Genomic DNA, 21,487 nt, shown 5'->3' with positions numbered 1-21,487 from the left:
GTGAATCTCAATCTATTCTAGTCTAGATGCAAGGATCTCTGTATCTTCCTCGCCAACATTTTCATTTTCTATAGTGAACACTGTCGAAAAATATTTATTTAGTGCTTCCCTTATCTCCTCTGACACAACATCCCACAATTATCCTTGATTGGCCCGAATTTAATTCTCGTCACTCTTTTTTTCTTGACATACCTATGGAATGACATACCTTTTATCCTCACTCTCTGGTTTCTGCTAGACAGCCACGCTTCTATCCATGCTAGCACCTTGCCTCTGACACCATGTGCTCTTATTTCACTCAGTAGCCTCCTGTGCGGCACATTGTCGAAGGCCTTCTTGAAGTCCAGGTAGATAACATCCATTGTCTCGCCTTCAACTAACCTACTCATTACCTCCTCAATGAATTCTAACACATTTGTCAGGCATGACCTCCCCTTGATGAAACCATGATGACTTTGCCCTGTTTTGCCGTACACTTCTGAGTATTCAGAAATCTCATCCTTCAGAACAGGATCTTACCCATGACCAAGGTTAGGCCAATTGGTCTGTAATTTTCCATCTTTTGCCCTACCCTCTTTTTAAACTGGAAGGTTTGAGTTATAAGGAGAGACATTTTTTTTCCCTGGAGCATAGAAGTCTGAAGGGTGCACTTACAGAGATGTATAAAATTATGAGAGGCATGGATAGGGTAAATAGGAAGGTCTTTTCCTTGGGGTGGGGAGTCCAAAATTAGAGGGAATAAGTTTAAGGTGAGAAGGGAAAGATATAGCAGAGACCTGAGGGGCAACATTTTCACTCAGAGGGCAGTGCATATGTAGAATGAGCTGCTTGAGGAAGTGGTAGAGGTGGATACCAGTACAACACACTTCAAAGATATTTGGGCAGGTATATGGATAGGAAAGGTTTACAGGGATATGGGCCAAACACAGGGAAATAGGATTAGTTCAGTTTAGGAAATAAGGTTGTCATGGACAAGTTGGGCTGATGATTCCAAGAACCTTACCAGAGATTTGAGCTATGGGATATAGTCCAAAGATAAAGGACAAACCTTCTTGATTGAGGTGAGGAGAAATGTTGTCACATTCTCTATATCAGAAGGCTGTGAATATTCAATTGTGGAACATAAATAACACTGACACTGATAGAACTGTAGACAGTAAGGGACTTGCAATAACTGCCTGATATCAAGTCACTTTTTATTTACTTGTGCACAATACACTGGCTGTGGCCAGCCAGCTCAAAGTCAGTCTCCTGAATTGAAAAGATTCTAAATCTCCTGGTTCTATTTTTTTTCTTTTCTTTGTTTTATTGAGGAGATTCTAATCTCCTGAATTTTATTTTTAATCCTTTATGCTTTTATTCCCCAAAGAAACCAAATAAAAACAAAACAGTAAGGTAATGGCTCAGATCAAGAGAAATTTCCCTACAGTCCACTGAACCTAGGAGATGACAAATTCCATGGGTTTTTTTTACTCATGAGATTTTTTTTTGGCTGGTTGTATTTTTCTTGTTTTTCATTTTTTTCTTTTTTTGAGGAGACTTTAATCTTCTGCTAATACTTCCTTTTTTTTCCTTTCTTTACTAAGGTGAGTCTAATCTCCTAGTTATATATCTACTTTCCTTTAGTGTCCCATCAACAAATGACCTTTTATTTTCCAGTAGAAGGTGAGGACTGCAGATGCTGGAGATAAGAGCTGAAAGTGCATTGCTGGAAAAGCACAGCAGGTCAGGCAGCATCCAAGGAGCAGGAGAATCGACGTTTCGGGCAGCCTGCTGTGCTTTTCCAGCAACACATTTTCAGCTTTTATTTTCCAGTGCACAGTACACTGGCCAGCTAGCTTGGAGTAAGTTCTCAATTGTGGAGATTCTAATTTCCTGGTTATACTTCTTTTTAATGTGGTTTTCTTTCTCTTTTACTGTGGAGATTCTAACCTCCTGGTTATTTTTCTTTTTATTTGTACTAAACACTATTGGAGAACATTTGTCACGCATTACCACTGACACCACTACTTAGCCAATCAATTTACATATAATTAAAATACTCCATTATAACTACTCTATGATGTTTACATAGCTCTGTAATTTCAGGCAAATCTATTCCTTTTATAGCTTCCCATCAGCTGCTGTCTGTGTATTACATTGAGCAATGAAATTGCACCCATCTTATTCCCTCAATCTAGCTAAATTGATTCTGTCCTTGAACACATGAAGCATCCCTTTTTTTCTCTCCAGTACTGCAATGCTACCTCCTGGTTATATTTCCCCCCCAAGCACCCATGTTGTGTGTGTGCAGGTGTGAGACACAAGGTGCATGAACCTTTATTCAATTTCCACCACCAGGAAGACAAGAAAACACTCAAGTGGCCAGTGACAAGCAGTGCCCTTCGCATCAAAGGGCAATGCTGTGTGATCAACCTCCTGGTTAATTTTTTTTTTAAAAAAACCTAATTTTATTTCAAATCGCCTGTTAGTGATACAACTGTATCAACCAAGTATTCATTTTATTATAAATGCCATTGAGGTCAGGAACATTGTCAGCTTTTGTGTTAGCAAACTTCACACATTTGGGCTGAACATCTTAGGCATCCTCATTAATGAAAATCAGCGAGTTTTTCAGCTGTGTATGGAATAAGGTAGCCTAGGCCTAATAATGAAATTTGTTCACAGAAACTAAAGCAAAATATTGCATTTGCAGGAAATTGGCTTTGAGAAAATGCAGGAAAGATTCTTTCAAAGGATACAATGCCACTAACTCAACCAGTATTTGTTATCTACCCTCAGTGGTACTTTAAATAACCTCCTGGTTAAATTGGTCAGCCAGGGCTTTTCTAATTGGCCCAGTTAACAACCCCAATTAAGGACCTCATAGTCAACAAGATCCAGCTGGTTCTAATCACTGCAGGACTATTTGGTGGGAAAGGAGTTAGGGATGAGTTACAATTTAAATGAACTGTGGAGTAGGCTTAAGGCTCTGTACAGCCAATTCCTATTCTTACTCATAATGTTCTTATTCTATGAGAAAGTGAGGACTGGAAATCAGAGTCAAAAAGTGTGGGCAGTCCTGCTCCTCGGATGCCACTTGACCAGTGATGTTTTTATTTTATGATGATTATGACTTCTGCCTTCACTTTAAATATGGTAACATTTTTTGTACTTTCATATACACTTACCTTTGTAGATTCTTCCTAATCCTCTGAAATCCATTTGATCAGAACAATTAAACACAACTACATATTTTCCAAGAGCTTTGCCCATGTCCTTCACAGTCTCCGTTTTGCCTGTACCAGCAGGTCCTGCAGGAGCTGCTCCCATATTCATCCACAAAGCCTGAGCTAGAGTGATATAGCACCTACAATGACAGCAAACACAGTATTTACCATTATCAGTATAATTCCTAAAAGTAATTAGTGATTTTTGAGAAGACTTGTAGCCCAGGTTGATGATAAGTATGTAAGTTAGCTCACTGAGCTTGAAGGCTTGTTTTCAGACATTTTGTCACCATACTGGACAACATTGTCAGTGGGAGTCTCTGAAGTGTTGGTGCTATGTCCTGCCTCTCTATTTCTCGGTCTTGGTTTCTAAAGGTGGGTGATGTCATTTCCGGTTCCTTTCTTTTCAAGGGAAGGTAGATATGGTTTATATTGATGTGTTTGTTGATGGAGTTCTGGTTAGAATGCCATGCCTCTAAGCATTTGTGCACGTGTCTTTGTTTCACCTGTCCTAAGATGTGTGTGCTGTCCCAGGCAAAGTGGTATCCTTCTTTATCTGTACGTATAGAAACTAATGATAGTGGGTCATGTCTTATGATGGCTAGTTGGTGTTCATGTATCTTGGTGGCAAGTGTCCTGCTAGTTTGTCTGATGTAGTGTTTATTTTACAGTTCTTGCATGTTATCTTATAAATGACGTTAGTTTTTGTTGGAGAAATTCAGCCCAATGAATCAGATCCTACAAGAGAGGATCGCTGTGAAATTTCCAAGAGGTTTATTAAAAAAAGTGATGTCGTGGAAGAGAAATTGACCAGGCTGACCCAGAACTGATTCTCTGCACAGATGGCCAAAATGGAAGGTGCAGGTATGTTTTCTGGGGCACAAAACAAAGGTGTTAGTTACAGTACAATGGTGCAAAGTGATTAAAACACAAATAAACTGAATGGAAATTAATCAAGGGTCTTGCAGTAGCAATTCATTTGTAATTGATACAGGAGATTCCAACCATCTCCTTGAGTGGGTGAGAATGTCTTCAAGAGGATTCTTCATTGTATTTCCCATCCACACAAATATGTGGAAATGTTCCTTCTCCTGGCACCCAGGTCTGTCCATTGTGTTCCTCCTGCAAGTGAAATCTTCTGGAGCCCCTCGCTCTGCCTCTTTGGCTATGCGGCATCAGTTTCAATGGGAAAATAAGTCTTGTTCCAAGCCTACCCGCGTCCCATCCCACAACTGCTTTATTGGTACATCAATGACTATTTCAGTGCGGCTTCATGCTCTTGTCCTGACCGGGAAAAATTCATCACCTTCACTTCTAGTTTCCATCCCTCCATCACCTTCACCTGATCCATCTCCGACACTTGCCTTCCTTTTCTTGGCCTTTCTGTCTCCATTTCCAGCAATAGCCTATCCACTACTATCCAGTATAAGTCCACTGAATCCCACAGCTATCTGGACTACAGCTTTTCTCACCCTACATCCTGTAAGGACTTTATCCCTTTCTCTCAGCTCCTTCGCCTCTGCCGCATTTGTTCCGATGAGGCCATTTTCCAAAGTGGTACTCTTAATATGTGCTCCTTCTTCTCCAACTGTGGCTTCCCACCTACAGTTGTTGACAGGGCTCTCGACAGCGTGTGGTCCATCTCCCGCGCCATGACCCTCACCCCCTCCCATCCCTCCCAGAACAAGGGTCCCTCTTGTTCTCACCTTTCACCCCACCAGCCTTCACATGCAAAGAATAATCCTCCGCCATTTTCACCAACTCCAAAACAACGCCACCACTAAACACATCTTCCCTTCCCTTTCCTGAAGAAGGGCTTATGCCCGAAATATTGATTCTCTTGCTCTTTGGATGTTGCCTGACCTGCTGCACTTTTACAGCAACACATTTTTCAGCTCTGATCTCCAGCATCTGCAGTCCTCACTTTCTCCTCTTCCCTTCCCTCCCCCTGTCTGTATTCTGCAGAGATCGTTCCCTCTGGGACAACCTAGTCCACTCCTCCATCACACCTAACACCTCTCCCATCACACACGGCACCTTCCCATGCAATCACAGAAGGTGCAACACCTGCCCCTTTACCTCTTCTATACTCACTGTCCAAGGCCCTAAACACTCATTTCAGATTAAGCAGCATTTCACTTGTACCTCTTTCAATTTGGTCTATTGCATTCGTTGCTCCCAATGTGGTCTCCTCAAAACGCTGACTGGGTGATCACTTTGCTGAGCACCTTCAGTCTGTCTGCAATCAGGTCCCGGACCTTCCCGTGGCTTGCCACTTCAACACACAATCCTGCTCCCATGCCCACATGTCTGTCTGCAATGTTCCAGCGAAGCTCAATGCAAAGCATCTCATCTTCCGCCTAGGCACGTTAACAGCCTGCTGGTCTCAACATTGAATTCAACAACTTCAGATGATTATCCCATCTCGACCCTTCTGTTTTCATTCTGTTCCATAATCTTATTTCATTTATTTTAAAATATTTTTTCACTGTTTGTCCCTCTCATTTCTTGATTGTCTGTGTTTCTTTCTCTTGCTCCCCACTCATCACCTTTTTTCCTCTCCTCTCCTCTTCCCCCTTCGCTACCCTTTTTTTCCCCTGTTTTCCAGTTTGCCTCTACTTCATCCATTCTTCACCCCCACCCCCCCCACACACACCCCTCCACCACCCCCCATATTTTGTCACACAGCACTGGCTTCAGCCTTAGTCATTCACGGATCCTAATCTCCCTACAATCTCTCTATACACTGTCATCATCACCTCTTTATTGCTAGCTTTGCTTCTGGAGCCATAACTCTCATTCTCTCAGTCTAGTATAAAAACCTCCCTATTTCTCCCCCTTTTTTAGCTTTGACAAAGGATCAGTTATACTCGAAACGTCAGCTCTTTTCTCTCCCTACAGATGCTGCCAGACCTGCTGAGATTTTCCAGCATTTTCTCTTTTGGTTTTTTTTTTGCCCTTAGGCTATTGGGACCACAGTGCTAATTAGGATCTTACTGTGAAGGCTGTTTGGGAAGTGTATTCTCTGGTTTGGGAGTAGCTTCGCCATGTCAGGTTTCTATGTTAGCCCGTTTGGCCAAGAGTGTTGAGTGTGTTGTGTGTATACTGGCAGGCTTGTTCTGTGTTTCACAGACTTGCTTCTGTATTTTTTTGTGGTCATGCTGTGAGTGAGTAGATTAGATTACTCAGTGTGGAAACAGGCCCTTTGGCCCTGCTGAAGCACAACCCACCCAGACCATTCCCCTACATTTACCCCTTCACCTAACACTATGGGCAATTTAGCATGGCTAATTCACCTAACCTGAAAAAGCAGGTCAGGCAGCATCCAAGGAGCAGGAGAATAAGCCCTTCATAAGGCATAAGCCCTTCAGGAAAATTTCCAGCTCTGATCTCCAGCATCTGCAGTCCTCACTTTCTCCTAATTCACCTAACCTGCACATTTTTGGATTGTGGGAGGAAACCCACGCAGACACGGAGAATGTGCAAACTCCACACACAGTCGCCTGAGGTAGGAATTGAACCTGGGTCTCTGGGGCAGCAGTGCTAACTGCTGTGCCACCCACAAGTAGGTAGGGTAGCAGACATTTCTCCCAGAGTTTTGCCGGTGGTATCTAATGGATATTTTAGGTTCATTAGTCACTGTTTAAGTGGTAGATTTGTGGGCTACCATGATATCAAGGGGTCTGAGTAGTCTGCAAGTCATTTCCGATATGTCTTTGATGTAAAGTAATGTGGCTATAGTTTTTGGTTGCATTGTGTCTGCTTGTTTGGGTTTGTTTCTGAGGAATCGGCAGATTATGTTTAGTGGTATGTGTTGTTGTATTGGGTAACTTTACAATGTTTTCAAGAAAAACAGGTACCCAATAACCACAATCCGCCAATTTTGCTCAGAAACAAACCCAAACAAGCAGACACAATGCAACCAAAAACTAGTGTCACATTATCTTACAACTAAGACATATCAGAAATGATTTCCAGACTACCAACACACTTAAAGAGCAGCTAATGAACCTCAATGATCCATTAGATACCACCAGCAAAACTAACATAATTTACACAATACCATGCAAGAACTGCAAAAATTCACTACATTGGCCACACTAGCAGGACACGTGACACCAGGTTACATGAACACCAACTAGCCACCAAAAGACACGACCCACTATCACTAGTTTCTATACATACAGCCAAAGAAGGACACCACTTTGACTGGGGCAACACACACATCCTAGGACAGGTGAAACAAAAACACACACAAGAATTCTTGGAGACATGGCATTCTAACCAGAACTCCATCAATAAACACATCGAATTAGACCCAACCAACCTTCCCTTCTTAAAAAAAATTGGAAATGACATAAGCCACCTTAAGAAACCAAGACCTATAAATAGAGAGGTGGGACACATACCAGCAGCACTTCACTGGAGACTCTCACTGATGATATTACTTTGTACGGTGATGAAACATCTGAAAACAAATCTTCAAGCTCAGCGAGCTAACTCATAATTAGTAAATCCACTTTTATATCTCAAATTTATGAAGCAAAATTGAAATATAGTTCAAACAACACCTTCATTTCAATGAGGATTGAACAGAATAAAACTGAATCAGCTAATTTACAGCAGTTACAGTTAGACTTTTAAGACACAGTTTTGGGGGGTGCTGCAAACAGGATAGTGAAAGGGGTACATAATATTCTGCAGATGCGTGTCCACTACCTAGCTGCCCACACCAAACCTCATGGTAGGGCAGGACTACAGCAGCTCATTTGTTCATTAGACCATAAGACCATAAGACATAGGAGTGGAAGTAAGGCCATTCGGCCCATTGAGTCCACTCCATCATTCAGTCATGGCTGATGGGCATTTCAACTCCACTTACTAGCATTCTCCCCATATCCATTAATTCCTCGTGACATCAAGAATCTATCAATCTCTGCCTTGAAGACATTTAGCGTCCCGGCCTGCACTGCACTCTGGCAATGAATTCCACAGGCCCACCACTCTCTGGCTGAAGAAATGTCTCCGCATTTCTGTTCTGAATTGACCCCCTCTAATTCTAAGGCTGTGTCCACCGATCCTAGTCTCCTCGCCTAACGGAAACAATTTCCTAGCATCTACCCTTTCCAAGCCATGTATTATCTTGTAAGTTTCTATTAAGTCTCCCCTTAATCTTCTAAATTCCAATGAATATAATCCCAGGATCCTCAGCCGTTCCTCGTATGTTAGACCAACCATTCCAGAGATCATCCGTGTGAATCTCCGCTGGACACGTTCCAGTGCCAGTATGTCCTTCCTGAGGTGTGGGGACCAAAACTGGACACAGTACTCCAAATGGGGCCTAACCAGAGCTTTATAAAGTCTCAGTAGCACAACGATGCTTTTATATTCCAACCCTCTTGAGATAAGAGACAACATTGCATTCACTTTCTTAATCACGGACTCAACCTGCATGTTTACCTTTAGAGAATCCTCGACTAGCACTCCCAGATCCCTTTGTACTTTGGCTTTACGAATTTTCTCACCGTTTAGAAAGTAGTCTATACTTTTATTCTTTTTTCCAAAGTGCAAGACCTCGCATTTGCTCACGTTGAATTCCATCAGCCATTTCCTGGACCACTCTCCCAAACTGTCTAGAACCTTCTGCAGCCTCCCCACTTCCTCAGTACTACCTGCCTGTCCACCTAACTTCGTATCATCGGCAAACTTTGCTAGAATGCCCCCAATCCCTTCATCCAGATCATTAATATATAATGTGAACAGCTGTGGCCCCAACACTGAACCCTGCAGGACACCGCTTGTCACCGGCTGCCATTCCGAAAAAGAACCTTTTATCCCAACTCTCTGCCTTCTCTCAGACAGCCAATCCTCAATCCATACCAGTAGCTCATCTCGAACACCATGGGCCCTCACCTTGCTCAGCAGCCTCCCATGTGGCACCTTATCAAAGGCCTTTTGGAAGTCTAGATAGACCACATCCACTGGGTTTCCCTGGTCTAACCTACTTGTCATTACCTAACTAGAACAGTAAAATGGTCAATTAATTGAATCTAAAGCTCACTATCCAAGTTGGCTCTAATATTTTGGCTGTTTGGAGGAATGCTAAATGTGAGGTGATGCACTTGGAGAAGAATAACAGGAAGGCAGAGTATTGGGTCAATGGAAAGATTCTTAGTAGTGTGGATGTGCAGAGGGATCTTGAAGTCCATGTACATAGATCCCTGAAAGTTGCCACACAGGTGGATAGTACTGTTAAAAAGGCATATGGTGTGTTTGGTTTCATTCGTAGAGGGATTGAGTTCCGGAGCTGCAATATCATGCTGCAACTATACAAAACTCTGGTGCGGTCACACTTGGAATATTGTGCACAGTTCTGGTCCCCATATTTCGGGAAGGATGTGGAAGCATTGGAAAAGGTGCAGACGTGATTTACCAGGACGTTGCCTTGTCTGGAGGGAAGGTCTTATGAGGAAAGGCTGAAAGATTTGGGTCTGTTCTCATTGGAAAGAAGAAAGCTAAGAGGGGATTTGATAGAGACATACAAGATGATCAGAGGATGAGATAGGGTAGACAGTGAAAGTCTTTTTCCTATGATGTTGACGTCAGCTTGTATGAGGGGGCATAACTACAAATTGAGGGGTGATAGATAAGACAGATGTCAGAGGCAGGTTCTTTACGCAGAGAGTGATAAGGGCATGGAATGCCTTACCTGCTAATGTAGTCAGCTCAGCTTATCTAACAATCCTTAGATAAGCACATGGGTGATTTTGGATAGTGGGATAGGGACAAGCTGAGAGTAGTTCACAGGTCATTGCAACATCAAGCGCCGAAGGGCCTGTTCTGCGCTGTACTGTCCTATGTTCTACTTCATGATTGTGGAGATGGCTAGTAATGTAGCCTTCCCATGCATTACACAGGACAGAAGGCTGCCTTCTCCATGGGTCCTCTTTAATGAGTGTTACTCCTTTCTTTTCTGACCAAGGAAGAGTGACTGGACCTGAAACATTAACTCTGATTTCTCTCCATAGATGCTGACAGACCTGCTGAGCTTTTCCAACAATTTCTGTTTTTTTGTCCCATCTCTGGCCTTTGCAATGCATCCCCCGCCAACTTTTACTGACACACCGCTTCCTAAAACAAATTTTAAAATAAATCTCTCACTAATCTCCCCACCTGCTCATAAGACAGATTGTTATTTTCTCTGCTTTTGCAACCATGTGGCCTGTTTGGCCTCTTCTTCTGTTTATGGACTCTGAATCACTATTGTACAGTTAAATCAAAAGTAGGATTTATTTCAATCCATGGCATAGAGGTGGCAGTTACTTTGCAACATAAGAATGCTTACAAGGGAAGACTGAATTAGAAAGGATAAAGTTGAGAGGCGGTGGCACTGTATTAATGTCTTTGCACTAATAATCCAGAGGGCCATGCTAATATTGGATATAGTGAAATTTGGATTCAGTAAAGAAAAATCTGGAATCAAAGCCTCCTTCAAGGCAATCATTAACAATCCTTCTTGTTCATTAATATCCATTAGTGATGGGATCTATTGGTCTTACCTGAACTGGACCTAAATATGACATGTCAAACATACAGTAATATGGTTGCTTCTGAACTGCCTTCTGAAATGGGCTGAGAGGCATTCAGTTTAATAGTGACCAGAGATGAGATGCAAATGATGGTCTGGTCAGTGACACTCATATCCAGCACAAGAATAAACTAAAAGCAACAGTTAAAGTGAAAAACAACTGACAGCTATCAGTTTTTTCAAGTCTATCGGTTGAAATTGTCAATCCGTTAATCCTTCGTTGGGGTAGTTGATTGACCTTTGACTGTCCAAGTGTCTTGGATCTTTTCTTACTTTCATACATGGGATGTGGGCTTTGTTGGCTCGGTCACCATTTATTGTCCGTTCCTGGTTGCCATGGGAAGGTGACTAGAAGCTGATTTCTTGAATTATTGAACTTATTGAATTTGATTCCCTTGTCTTTTTAAGTGGTGTAGGTAATTTTTTTAAACGTAAAAGGGATGTCAGTGTCACTGGCTTAGACAGCATTTATTGCCCCAACCAACTCAGAGTTGACCACACTGATGGAGTCACATGTAGTCTAAACCAATGGATCACTTTCCCTAAAGGAGATGAGTGAATCAGATGATTTTACATCAGACATGCTAATGATTACATGGTTGCTTTATATTCAAGATTCCTATTGAATTCAAATTTCATTATCTGCTGTTGTGGGATTCAAACCCATGGTCCCAGAACAAGAGCCTGGAATTCTGAATTAGTAGTTCAGTGACATTACCACCTTGGCACCGCCTGCCCATAGTTTGTGAAAGTCTTTGGCAGGTCCTGATGAAGGGGGCATGAAAAGTTATGACTGTATGTCTTGTAGATGGTACACAATGTTGGGACTGTGCATCAGTGGTGGATGAAATGAACATTGAAAGCGGTGAATGAAGTGCAGTCATGTGGGTTGCTTTGTCCTCAATGGTGTCAAGCTTCTTGAATGTTGTTGCAGCTGCATTCATGCAAGGAAGTGCAGAAAATTCCAACAAACTCTTGACTTATGCCTTGCTGATAATGGGCAGGTACTGGAAAGACAGGAGGTAAGTTGTTCACTACAGAATTCACAATTATTGACCTGCTCTTATAGCTATGATATTATATGGCTGTCCAGTTTAGTGTCTGGTCAATGGTAAACCCCAGAATATTGATAATGTGGACCCAGTAGTGGTAATGGCTTTGAATTTCAAATAGTGATGATTAGATTCTGTCTTGTTGGAAATTGTCATTGTCTGGCACTTCTATATCATAAATGTTACTTGCCACTTATCACCACAAGCCTGGATATTATCAAGGGCTTGCTGCTTTTTGAGATGAGCTGTTTCAGTATGTGAAAGTCATGATTGGTGCAGAATGTTGCACAATCGCCAATGAACATCCCCATTATGATGGAAGGAAGGACAGTAAACAATGGAAACAATTTTAAAATTAAAACCAGACCGTTCAGCAATAAAAATACGAAGTTTTTTTTTCCACTGCAATGAAAGTTCAAGATATATTACTGTTATTAATGGGAAATTTGGGTTCTAAAGTAGATTCACAGTTTGGTGTACATGCCCATGCTGGAAGCTACATATATTAATATGCCTGGCTTTGTCCTTTGCAGACAGAAATAAAATGTACACACACTATCTTTTTCAAATCAGTAAATTAGGTAGCAGCTATTTGCTGGTTCATTTCCTCAGGGCATTGCCCCAGTGTTTTTTTTAAATTTAAGTACTGACGACATATCCAATATTCTTCCCTTCTCAATTTTAAACACTTCTGATGACTGAGTTGCATCTTTTATCAACATGGTAAAAACAATGACTGCAGATGCTGGAAACCAGATTCTGGATTAGTGGTGCTGGAAGACACAGCGCCTGAGACCCAGGTTCAATTCCCAACTCAGGCGACAGACTGTGTGGAGTTTGCACGTTCTCCCCGTGTCTGCGTGAGTTTCCTCCGGGTGCTCCGGTTTCCTCCCACAGTCCAAAGATGTGCGGGTCAGGTGAATTGGCCATGCTAAATTGCCCATAGTGTTAGGTAAGGGGTGAAATGTAGGGGTATGGGTGGGTTGCGCTTCGGCGGGTCGGTGTGGACTTGTTGGGCCGAAGGGCCTGTTTCCACACTGTAAGTAATCTAATCTAATCTAATCTAAGTACAGCAGTTCAGGCAGCATCAGAGGAGCTCCTCAGATGCTGCCTAAACTGCTGTGCTCTTCCAGCACCACTAATCCAGATTCTTTTATCACCATGGGTTGGGCAGCATCTGCTTTGTATGTAAAGATAGATGCAGAGTATTCATCACACCTCATTCATGGCTTTTGTTTCAATTTGTAAATCTCCTTTTTCATTCATAATCAACCCTAATCCTTCTTTTAACGTGCTTTTACCATTCATGTTGTTATTGTTATTGTTACAACACGGCAGCGAACCTTTCTGCTAATTAAACCAAACACCCAGAAAAGCTCACCTCCCCTCATAATCTGTTAAAGTATGAGTGACAGAGAACTCTCAACTTCCACAATATATAAAAAAATCAATTTATTCTTTAACTGTAAAACTGAACATTAAACAACAATTGTTTATAACTCTAAGCCTCATATCCTCATATGTCTTTAAGGTTCATTTTCTACTTCCAACTCTATTACAATATACTGTTCCAACAAAACACCCCTATCAAAGTGACACCATCTCAATTTTCAAAACCCTACAGTGTCTGTCATCTCCAGTGTCGGTCTTCCTCTGGCTGTAGATCTCTCTGGATTGTCTTTAGCCTTTTGCTGCAAAAGTGTTTGATACGAAAAGTAACTTTGATAGTGAGTGTTTTGGATGGCAGTTACTCTCTCTGACTAACTCTCAAAATGCCAGCTTCTTTATACCCCAAACATTGGATTGTCTCATTGGTTCAATATTGACAAAACATTAAACTCTAATTCAATTGGATTTTAGTATTTCAGGGCATAATTTTAAACTGGTTCGATTAAAACTGTTGTGAAAACATAACAACCAAAACCAAGATATTTGTTTCACTGCCAAATGTTACATATTTTCAACTTTCTAGTACCTTTTATGACTGCTAGTCAGTCACATGAGAGGTCCCTGCAGGCTTTCAGTGCGAAACAGCCTTCACTCTATCAAAGGTACAATACACACACTGCAGCACTGAGGAACTATGCAGAGCAGAGGAAAATCACCTATACCATGTATTCAAAAAGAATGGGTCCACTGATTTTTCTCAGCAACAAACCCAAACAAGCAGACAAAACACGTCCAGAAACCCTAGCCACTCTCCCCTACATCAAAGACATCTCAGAAATGACTGCCAGACTACTCAGGCCCCTTGGCATCATGGTAGCCCACAAACCCACCAACACACTAAAACAGCAGCTAATGAACTTGAAAGACCCTGTACAGACAATGAGCAAAACTAATGCCATTTACAAAATATCATGAAAGGACTGTAGCAAACACTACATTGGACAAACAGGCAGAAAACTAGTCACTAGGATACATGAACACCAAATAGCCACAAAAAGACATGGCCCTCTCTCACTAGTATCCTTACATATGGATGAGGCAGGACACCACTTCGACTGGGACAACACACCCATCCTGGGACAAGCCAAAGAAAGATACGCATGAGAATTACTAGAGGCATAGCATTCCAACCGGAACTCTATCAACAGACGCATCAAGTTAGACCCCATTTACCACCCCCTGAGAAAAGGAATAGGAAGTGACTTCACCATAGGAAATGACATCATCAACCCAAAGAAACCCAAACGTATAAATAGAAAGCAGGAATTTTCAGCATTGCTTCGCCTGAGGCCCACTGAAGGTGTTACCTAGTAGGGTAATGAAACATCTGAAAATGAACCTTTCAGCTCAGTGAGCAAACCTACATCCAAAACTTTAAGCTGAGCTACAAACCTTCTCAAAACTTGATAAAGCAAAGTAATTGCACCATTCTTGTTTCTTTGTTCAAGCCAAATTGATTCTGTCTTGAAATCTCTGAAATAATCTTCTCTGGTTTGCAATGTTCTCTTTAAACAAATTCTCCATTTCATAGTCATTTTCTTTCTTTTCCTTTCCTAACTTTTTCGAACACCATATAATCAAAAATGTTTAACACCCAGATCTGCCTTTCCTTAAGCCAGGTCTCTATTACTAAAACATTATAATTTATGTAAACTGTGTTTGTAACTCCAAAATATTATTAAATATATTTATTTGCAGTTTACATTCATGGACTTGATATATAGGGATGGGATAGTATCTCAGTGGTTAGCATTGTTGCCTTACAGCAATCCACATTCAATTCCAGCCTCAAGTGATTCTCTGTGCAGAGTATTCATTAGTGCAATGCAAGAAAGTCATGGAAATGTTTTTGCTATGAAAGGGAGGAATAACAGTCTAATCGCTGGGATATTGAATACAATATGGTACTTCAACAAGAAAGTGGAAGTACACTCAATAAAATATCAAAGTCAGTACATTTAAAAAAAAAGTTGTTCATGGGATGTGGACTGAACATCACATGAACTGTTACAGTTCTTGCAAGTAAGGGTACTCAAAAGCAATCCCCATGAAAGCTTTCATAACAAAAACAGAAATTGCTAGAGAAACTTAGCAGGAATGGCAACATCTATGAAGAAAAAACAGAGTTAATGTTTTTGGTTCAGTGATCCTCCTTTAGGACAGTGTCACTTGCATTTCATCTTCTGCCTCAGGACCACACGGCATCAACATTGACTTCACCAGTTTCCAAATCTCCCCAAACCAACCTCATACCAAATCCAATGACTTGACCTGTTCTACCTGTCCATCTTGCTTTCCACCTACCTGCTGCACCCTCTGCTCCGACCTATCATAATATCCTCAGAATAATCTGACAATTTTAAATTCCCTGTCTGGCAAGGTCATGTGTGAAGTCAAGAATTGGGTCACACATGTAAGTTAAAGGGAAATTTCAAATCGTCTTAATAAGAAAAGATAATGAGGGGCTGATGGCTTGCCTTTGAGCAGGGGACCACTCCCTGCAGGTTGTGCTCCAAACTAGAGACACATTTTGTATTTTTCCAGTACCATACTTTTCAAATCTGACTCGCCAGCATCTGCAGTCCTCATTTTCTCTTATTCCACAGATGCTGCCAAACCTAATGAGTTCCTCCAGCAATTTCTGTTTTTGTTTCAGATTTCAAGCACCCCCACAGTTCTTTGTTTTATTTTGAAGCTTTGTTAATCTTACTATTAAAAAAAATTGGCTTTAAATGAACAAGGCAGAAAAAAACAGAGGGATTGTTATTGTGTTTAGTTTATTACTTAATTAGTTATATGTGCTCCTGTTGAACTTCACAAAATGACATCCCACCTAGAATTGGCCCATAAATTTGGTAAATATCCTCCAGCAAAATAATGAAGGAAAAGGGTTTGCAGACATTAGGCTACAAATTTGATAGAACTGATAAGATACAATGGTGGACTGGAGAACAGTCAGCTTTCAGCAAACATTGCACTATTGCAAAGGCCTGCATGCAAGTGGCTCAGAACTGGGTTTTGAGAAACAACACAATTCAAGTTTATGGTCAGGTCAGTGGTTTTGGGCAGGCAGCTAAAATTAGATGGGTTAAAATCTGGGGTCGAAGGCACTGGGCGAGGTTACAAAAGGAAAATCAAGTCAATGAATTGCTCTAACATCTAAAGTTAATCATGACAGGAAATGTTTCCAAAAAGTCCAAAGATTACCTGTCTGTCAAAGGTGTGATTACAAGTCGATCTGTGCAGCCCAGAAATTCATTCTGATAGATAAATTCCACATCAGTGATCCCCACTTTTATTTCTTGTGTGTCATCATTGAAATAAAATCGACTTTGTTTCAACCATTCAAAATCACTTACTGTTCTGATATGCATTTTTACCTGTGAAGGAAACAGATTAGAAAGCATGGTATTTACATAGTATTTCATGAGTAAATATAAATAATGTCATGATGATGGGTCAAAACACTAAAGTATTTATTGACACTTTTTAAACTTAAATTTCAAAATGTGTTGCTTTTAAAAGGAGGTCTGCTACAGGATAACCTGAGGATTTAAATTCCCTGTCTGGTAAGGTCCAATGTGAAGTCAATAAATGGGCCACATGTGTAAATTATCAGGGAAATTTCAGATAGATCTAATAAGAAAAGAAGGGGCTGATGATGCCCTGCTCAAAGGTGAGCTGCTCCCTGCAGATTGTGTCCCAAACTGGAGACACATTTTGTATTTTCCCTCTGAAGAATATGCAGGATAGAGATTAAAAAGCCAGTTGCAACTCCACTGAAGTGGACTAATAGGACTGAACACTCTTGTGTATACTAGTCTGAGTTCAAGCATTAACATGATGTGGTGATCACAATCAATCACTATCTTTTATTTCCTCTGCATTGCAAGTAAAGAATCTCTCAAACTCTAAATACTGCAAAAAGATTAAAAAGGAAACAAGAGAACAAAGAAGTCTTTCATCCTGAATTCAAGAGTTCAATCACAGTTAAAAGGCATCAGAACTATAGAATATCAAGGCCAATTTATTGACAATCCAAAGCTGTTCTTCAGGAGGTATTAGCAACTGTCATCTTGAATATAATAGGGTGGTTTAGTGGGCCATTGCATTGCTCCTGGTGCGAGATCACAAATAGACCAAATCAAGTCAGAACAGCAGACCTTCTTCCCTAATAACTCTGAAAGAAACAAATGGATTTTAAGGATGAAGCTGTAATTATGTGGCTATCGTTGCCGACAATGAATATTTCATTTCAGCTTGCTTTCATGAACTGAATTTAAATTCTGTAATGGCTCCGGGGAAATGAGAACTTTGAAGCATTTATCTGAATTTCAGGATTGTTAATCTGGTCACATAAAAGCTTTCATAAAGTGATCATTTACAAGGAATCAGGCTGTATGACGAAAGATCTGAATCAAATCTGAGACCCATGAGGGGCTGTTTGAATTTGTGCAAGTCCTCCCAAAATTTGGTGAAATGGTTGCAGAGGCATTTTTTCAAACATACTTCGCAAAGGAAGTAAACAAAAGAAAATTTGACATTGCTCATTCGAAACATGTTGATTGGCAGAGCTTATGAGATTTATGCTGAAAATATGTTGCTGGAAAAGCGCAGCGGGTCAGGCAGCATCCAAAGAGCAGGAGAATCGACGTTTCGGGCATGAGCCCTTCTTCATGCCCGAAACGTCGATGCTCCTGCTCTTTGGATACTGTCTGACCTGCTGCGCTTTTCCAGCAACACATTTTCAGCTCTGATCTCCAGCATCTGCAGTCCTCACTTTCTCCTCCATATAGATCATGTCTACCGCTCTGCCCTAATCAATCCACTTTGTTACTCCTTGAGAAAACACAATTAAATTCATGAGGCATAATTTCCCACGCACAAAACCATGTTGACTATCCCTAATCAGTTCTGCCTTTCCAAATACATGTACATCCTGTCCCTCAGGATTCCTTCCAACAACTTGCCCACCATTGACATCAAGCTCACTGGTCTGCAGTTCCCTAGCTTGTCCTCACCACCTTTCTTAAAAGTGGCACCACGTTAGCCAACCTCCAGTTTTCCTGCACCTCACCTGTGACTATCGATGATACAAATATCTCAGTAAGAGGCCCAACAATCACTCCCCTAGCTTCCCACAGAGTTCTAGGGTACACCTGATCAGGTCCTCAGGATTAATCCACTATTATGCATTACATGACATCCAGCACCTCTTCCTCTGTAATACAGACATGTCACCATCTATTTCCCTACATTCTATATTTTCCATTACCTTCTCCATAGTAAACACTGATGCAAAATACTCATTTAGTATCTCCCCCACCTCCTGCTACTCCACACATAGGCTGCCTTGCTGATCTTTGAGGGGCCCTCTTCTCTCCCTCATTACCCTTTTGACCTTCATGTATTCGTAAAAACCCTTTGGATTTTCCTTAAACCTATTTGCCAAAGCTATCTCATGTTCTCTTTTTGCCCTCCTGATTTCCCTCTTAAGTATACTCATACTGCCTTTATACTCTTCTAAGGATTCACTCGATCTATTCTGTCTATGCCTGATATATCCTACCTTCTTTTTAGAGTCATAGAGTCCTAGAGATGTACAGCCCAGAAACAGACCCTTTGGTCCAACTCATCGATGCCGACCAGATATCCCAACCCAATCTAGTCTCACCTGCCAGCACCTGGCCCATATCCCTCCAAATCCTTCCTATTCATATACCCATCCAAATGCCTCTTAAATGTTGCAATTGTACCAGTCTCCACCACATCCTCTGGCAGCTCATTCCATACATGTACCACCCTCTGAGTGAATAAGTTGCCCCTTAGGTCTCGTTATATCTTTCCCCTCTCATCCTAAACCTATGCCCTCTAGTTCTGGACTCCCCAATTCCAGGGAAAAGACTTTGTCTATTTATCCTATCCAAGCCCCTTAAGATTTTATCAACCTCTATAAGATCACCCCTCAGCCTCCAATAGTCCATGGCTAACAGCCCTAGCCTATACAACCTCTCCCTATAGGTCAAATCCTCCAACACTGGCAACATCCTTGTAAATCTTTTCTGAACCCTTTCAAGTGTCACAATATCTTTCTGATAGGACTTGAGGTAGCCCAGAGCGGATACCTGGAGTCAAGGAAGCCCAGAGCGGATACCCAGACTCGAGGAATCCCAGTGCAGATACCCGGCCTTAAGGAAGCCCAATATGGATACTCAGACTCAACGATGCCCAGCATGGATACCTGGACTCAAGGAAGCCCAGTGCAGATTCCCGGCCTCGAGGAAGCCAAATGCAAATTCCCAGCCTCGAGGAAGTCCAGTGCAGATTCCCAGCTTCGAGGTGAATCCCAGTGTCGACTTCCTTCTTCAGAAAATCTGTAATGTTGAACTTTTTTTTTCTAATTCATGCGTAAGGTTTTGTCCCCAGGTTTCTTTGTAAGATAGTGCTGGAAATGGCAACTTTGGACACTTTCATGGCAATCATATATCCCTGTTCTTGATTATATGTGACAATAATCCGAATTCTAGTTCTGTTTCATTTTCTAATAGTCCAACTCCTTTTTCTCTTTTACCTTTCATATATCTCAAAACTCTTTGCATTTTTTAAAGATAACTAGCTAGCTTACCCTCATATTCCATCTTTTCCCTCCTTGTTGCTTTTTCAGATATCCTTTGTTGGTTTTTGAAAGCTCCCCACTCCTTTGGCTTCCCATGTATTTTTCACCAGATTGTCTGCCTTCTATTTTGCTTTATTGCTGTCCCTAACTTCCCTAATCAGCATGGTTGCCTCATTCTCCCCACAGTGTGTTTTTTCATCCTTGGAATGATTTTCTGTTGTGCCTCCCAGAAACTCCTGCCATTGATGCTCCGCTGTTTTCCTTTCCAACTAACTCTGGCCAGTTCCTCATTTCTTTGTAGATACCTTTATTCAATTGTGTATTGTTACATCTGATTTCAGTTTCTCCCTCTCAAACTGCAGCGTGAATTCCGTTATATTATGGCCAATGCTTTAAGCTCCCTAATCAAGTCTACCTCATTACACATCACTAAATCCAGAGTTGCCTGTTCCCTAGTGGGCTTTACCCCAAAACTTTAGTTACAACTATAAATACTTCACTTATTTACCTTCAATCATAAACTAATCAATAATAGTCATGATTTGGAGATGCCGATGTTGGACTGGGGTGTACAAAGTTAAAAATCACACAACACCAGGTTATAGTCCAACAGATTTAATTGGAAGCACGCTAGCTTTCGGAGCGACGCTCCTTCATCAGGTGATTGACAATCACCTGATGAAGGAGCGTCGCTCCGAAAGCTAGTGTGCTTCCAATTAAACCAGTTGGACTATAACCTGGTGTTGTGTGATTTTTAACTTAATCAATAATAGATAGTCAAATTAGTATCTATCGCCACCCAATGAACTTACAGGTTACTGATGATGTCAGTCTTTTGTCTTGGTCCCAATCCTGGGCTTCACTATCCCGATAAAAAATAATCTATGGGCCAAAAAAATAAGCAAAAAGCACCTTGTCCCCTTTGTACCAACTTCTCATCCTGGCTCCACATTCCCTGAAATTATAAACTCACTCAGACTGTGTCTCACTCTGGATGTGATCTCTCCTTCCTGATCACGTGCAGCTTACTGTTTCATCATGCAATCAAAGTGACACCTTTAATCCCCATTTTTGAGGAATTATCTGATGAGGTCAGGTGATGAAGGAGTCGTGTTCTGTAAGCTTGTGATTTCAAATAAACCTGTTGGACTGTAACCTGGTGTCATGTGAATTCTGACTTTTGCGATGGCTCTGGTAACAGTGGGATTTGATATGTAGTGCGTGATGCCAGTGAGGAATGACAAAACGCATCATATAAATACAGTGGCTACAAGAGCAAGTCACATGCAGGAAATCTGCACTATACAACTCACCCTGTTTCTCCAAAACTTGTCCACCATCCACAAGTCAGGAGTACTCAAATGCTTCCCACTTGCCTGGATGAGTGCAGCTTTAACAACACTCAAGAAACTTGACACCATCCAGGAGAAAGCAGCCAGCTTGATTGACAATCCAACACATCTTTCAACATGCTTTCTCTTCACAACCATTGGCAGCAGTGTGTATCATCTACAACTTATACCAGACAAAGACAACAAAGCTACTCTGACAGAATCTTCTAAAACCTCATCCA

General features: G+C 41.3%; 1 protein-coding gene across 1 annotated transcript in view; it reads right to left on the bottom strand.

Annotated features, from left to right (window-relative positions):
* Positions 1-21,487, bottom strand: part of LOC132834281 (dynein axonemal heavy chain 8-like) — a 1,170,382-nt gene that overhangs the window by 395,982 nt on the left and 752,913 nt on the right. Inside the window, exons 42-43 of the mRNA XM_060853001.1 lie at positions 16,506-16,678; positions 3,171-3,349 (exon numbers count right to left, since the gene is read on the bottom strand). Coding sequence (XP_060708984.1) covers positions 3,171-3,349; positions 16,506-16,678 — 352 coding nt within the window. The remainder of the gene's footprint in view (positions 1-3,170; positions 3,350-16,505; positions 16,679-21,487) is intronic.

This window comes from Hemiscyllium ocellatum, chromosome 3 (assembly GCF_020745735.1).
Source record: "Hemiscyllium ocellatum isolate sHemOce1 chromosome 3, sHemOce1.pat.X.cur, whole genome shotgun sequence".
In the NCBI taxonomy this organism is placed as follows: domain Eukaryota; kingdom Metazoa; phylum Chordata; class Chondrichthyes; order Orectolobiformes; family Hemiscylliidae; genus Hemiscyllium; species Hemiscyllium ocellatum.
This window is presented reverse-complemented; position numbering and strand designations above follow the sequence as displayed.